The sequence below is a fragment of the Cystoisospora suis genome (genome assembly GCF_002600585.1).
Source record: "Cystoisospora suis strain Wien I chromosome Unknown contig_1513, whole genome shotgun sequence".
NCBI classification, from domain to species: Eukaryota; Apicomplexa; class Conoidasida; order Eucoccidiorida; family Sarcocystidae; genus Cystoisospora; species Cystoisospora suis.
This window is the reverse complement of record NW_027154313.1, coordinates 3586-6029: the sequence shown is the minus strand read 5'-3', so window position 1 is coordinate 6029 and position 2444 is coordinate 3586. Positions and strand designations below refer to the sequence as shown.

Below are 2444 nucleotides of genomic sequence, written 5' to 3'. Positions count from 1 at the left end.
CAAGATCCGTTAGAAGGCCGAAAAAGAAGAAGAAAAGACTATCGATCATAAGAGAGACACTCCTCTATACTTCTTCATGTTTTGCACGTCGATCTCTCTGTCTTCGCTAATAGACATTCCTTTCTTTCTCATACGCCCCTCACCCTATACACATCATACCATCCATCTCTCTCTCTCGCTAATCTATCTCTCTATCTCTGTATCTATCTATCTATCTGTACGCCCATGATACATACACATCTATGAGAGAGAGAGGAGTAACTCATATCTAAGAATCTCTTCATAAACCCTCCAGATCCACCTGCATGCTTTCCATTTCTGTCTGTCTTTGTCACTCTCTTTTTCCTTTTTTTTTCTTTGGTGCTAGAATATCTTTGATAGGAGATAGCGGAGGAGGGAGTTTGGCTACGAGTGTGATGGGAGAAGCTTTAAGAAGAGCCGACGAGTTTCCTTGGGTCCATCACGTGAAGTCTCTCACCCTAATCTATCCTTCTCTATGTAGAGGATGCGCTACACGCTCCCATATCACGTAAGAAGCTATCTCCATGCATACAGAGACATACACGTAGAGAGACGTAAGATATGTATATAGACTAGATAGGTGCATGGATGGATATACACAGATAGATCCAAGTGCTGTATATATATCTATATGTATGTGATATATATAGTCATTCGGCGTGTGTGTGTACTGATCTCTTTCATCTATTTTAGGCTCTCATTTTACACGGTGCATGCGATAAGCATGGAGGCCTGAGTGGTCAGGTGCGACCTATAGAGATACCCTATGTATACCTTTGTACATAGTTAGTCATATAGCTAGCTAGACATACAGAGAGAGACAAAGCAGTCTCGGTTTACTCAAGACCCTTCATACGATGAAACAGCTGCGCAGATTTGAGAGGTTTCTCTCTAGAGAGATGCCTAGATCTAGAAGGATTTCTATGTCTCCATATATATATCTATATATATCTATATCTATATATTTGTCTGTTTTCCCTTGTTGTGTATATAGGGGTATGTCCATATAGATCTTCGTCTCTCTCTCTCTCTAGATATTCTTTAGATTGCCTCTGTATGCTTTTCTGCTAGACACACACAGCCTTAGGTGCATAAGCACTACTCCTACTAGACCTACTTGCACCTATTATCCTTCCTTGTCTATTTGGAAGTGCAGGGTGTACATACATATATGCATATCCATACGTGTATCTCACATACATACATACGGAGATACATACATGTATACATACATACATATACACACATATATATACATACATATACTCACGCATAGGTACACATACGTGCCTACATATATATATATATATGTATATACACGCATATACATACATATATGTATATGTACACATGCGTAGACATTCATCCTTACATATTGATACTTATGACGGAGTGACACGTTTGATTCGAAGATTTAAATCAAGCGGAGACGGCTTGAGAAGAGAAGAGAGAGGGAGGCTTTCTTTCTTTCTTTCTTTGTGTCTTGTAGAGAGGGTTCTCTATTTTACTTGAAGAGAGATATATGGTTCTCCCTCCTTGTAAGGCAAAAGAGGGGGCCTTCCTCTCCTTCTCCCCTTCTTCATCCATCTTGTTGCGTTCGTTACTTATACACACATAAATATATCCTCTTCTCATCTCTCTCTCTCTTATACCGATCTATCTATCTGTCTATCCGTCTGTGTGTATCCCTGTCTCTATCTATCTATGTATCTATCTATCTAATTATCGTTCTATCTCTCTATCTATCTGTCTCTGTATCTATCGATTATTCATTGATTGATCTATATATGTGTGTCTTTATCTTTAGATGACGGGGAGGCGTCTGCCTCCTTCTTCTTCTTCCTCATTTCTTTAAGCAAGCCGTCGACCTGTCTAAGAAGATCACATACATCTACATGCATCTACATACATATACATATCTTCGTACATACATAGATACGTTCTCTCTTTCTTTCCATGTGTGTACATTGGTAGAGGGGATGCGTCTCCTCGGTCTTCTGTGTATGTAGACGTCTTTGTATCTCTACGTAGATAGACGTGCACATGTGTATGTATATGGAGAGATAGATATTCTGATCTAGATACATGAAGGAAGGGAGGCCATCGTCTATACCTTTGAGAAGGATAATGCCTTGCTTCACTCTTTATCTCAGCGACACGGGGTAGTATCTCTCATATGTCTCAGCTCTCTCTATCTCTCTATCTATATATGCATATGTATGTATGTCTATATATATCTATATATGTGTATGTATGTATGTCTATATATATGTGTATGTGTTTTCTCTCTCTCTGTGTAGTATAGTACGTCCGTAGGTTCGACAGATGACTGGCGACAGAAGCCTTTTGATACTCCAAATGCCCTTCTCAAGCTTTTCCCGCCAACTTATATAGGTAAACTACATACATACAAAGTTAATTCA

General features: G+C 39.2%; 1 protein-coding gene across 1 annotated transcript in view; it reads left to right on the top strand.

Moving 5' to 3' along the window:
• Positions 1-367: 367 nt before the first annotated feature.
• CSUI_003407 (alpha beta hydrolase fold domain-containing protein) overlaps positions 368-2444 on the top strand; it is a 4985-nt gene continuing 2908 nt past the window's right edge. The window contains exons 1-2 of the mRNA XM_068063605.1: positions 368-529; positions 2322-2415. Of these exons, the coding sequence (XP_067924419.1) occupies positions 506-529; positions 2322-2415 (118 nt within the window). The 5' untranslated portion in view covers positions 368-505. The remainder of the gene's footprint in view (positions 530-2321; positions 2416-2444) is intronic.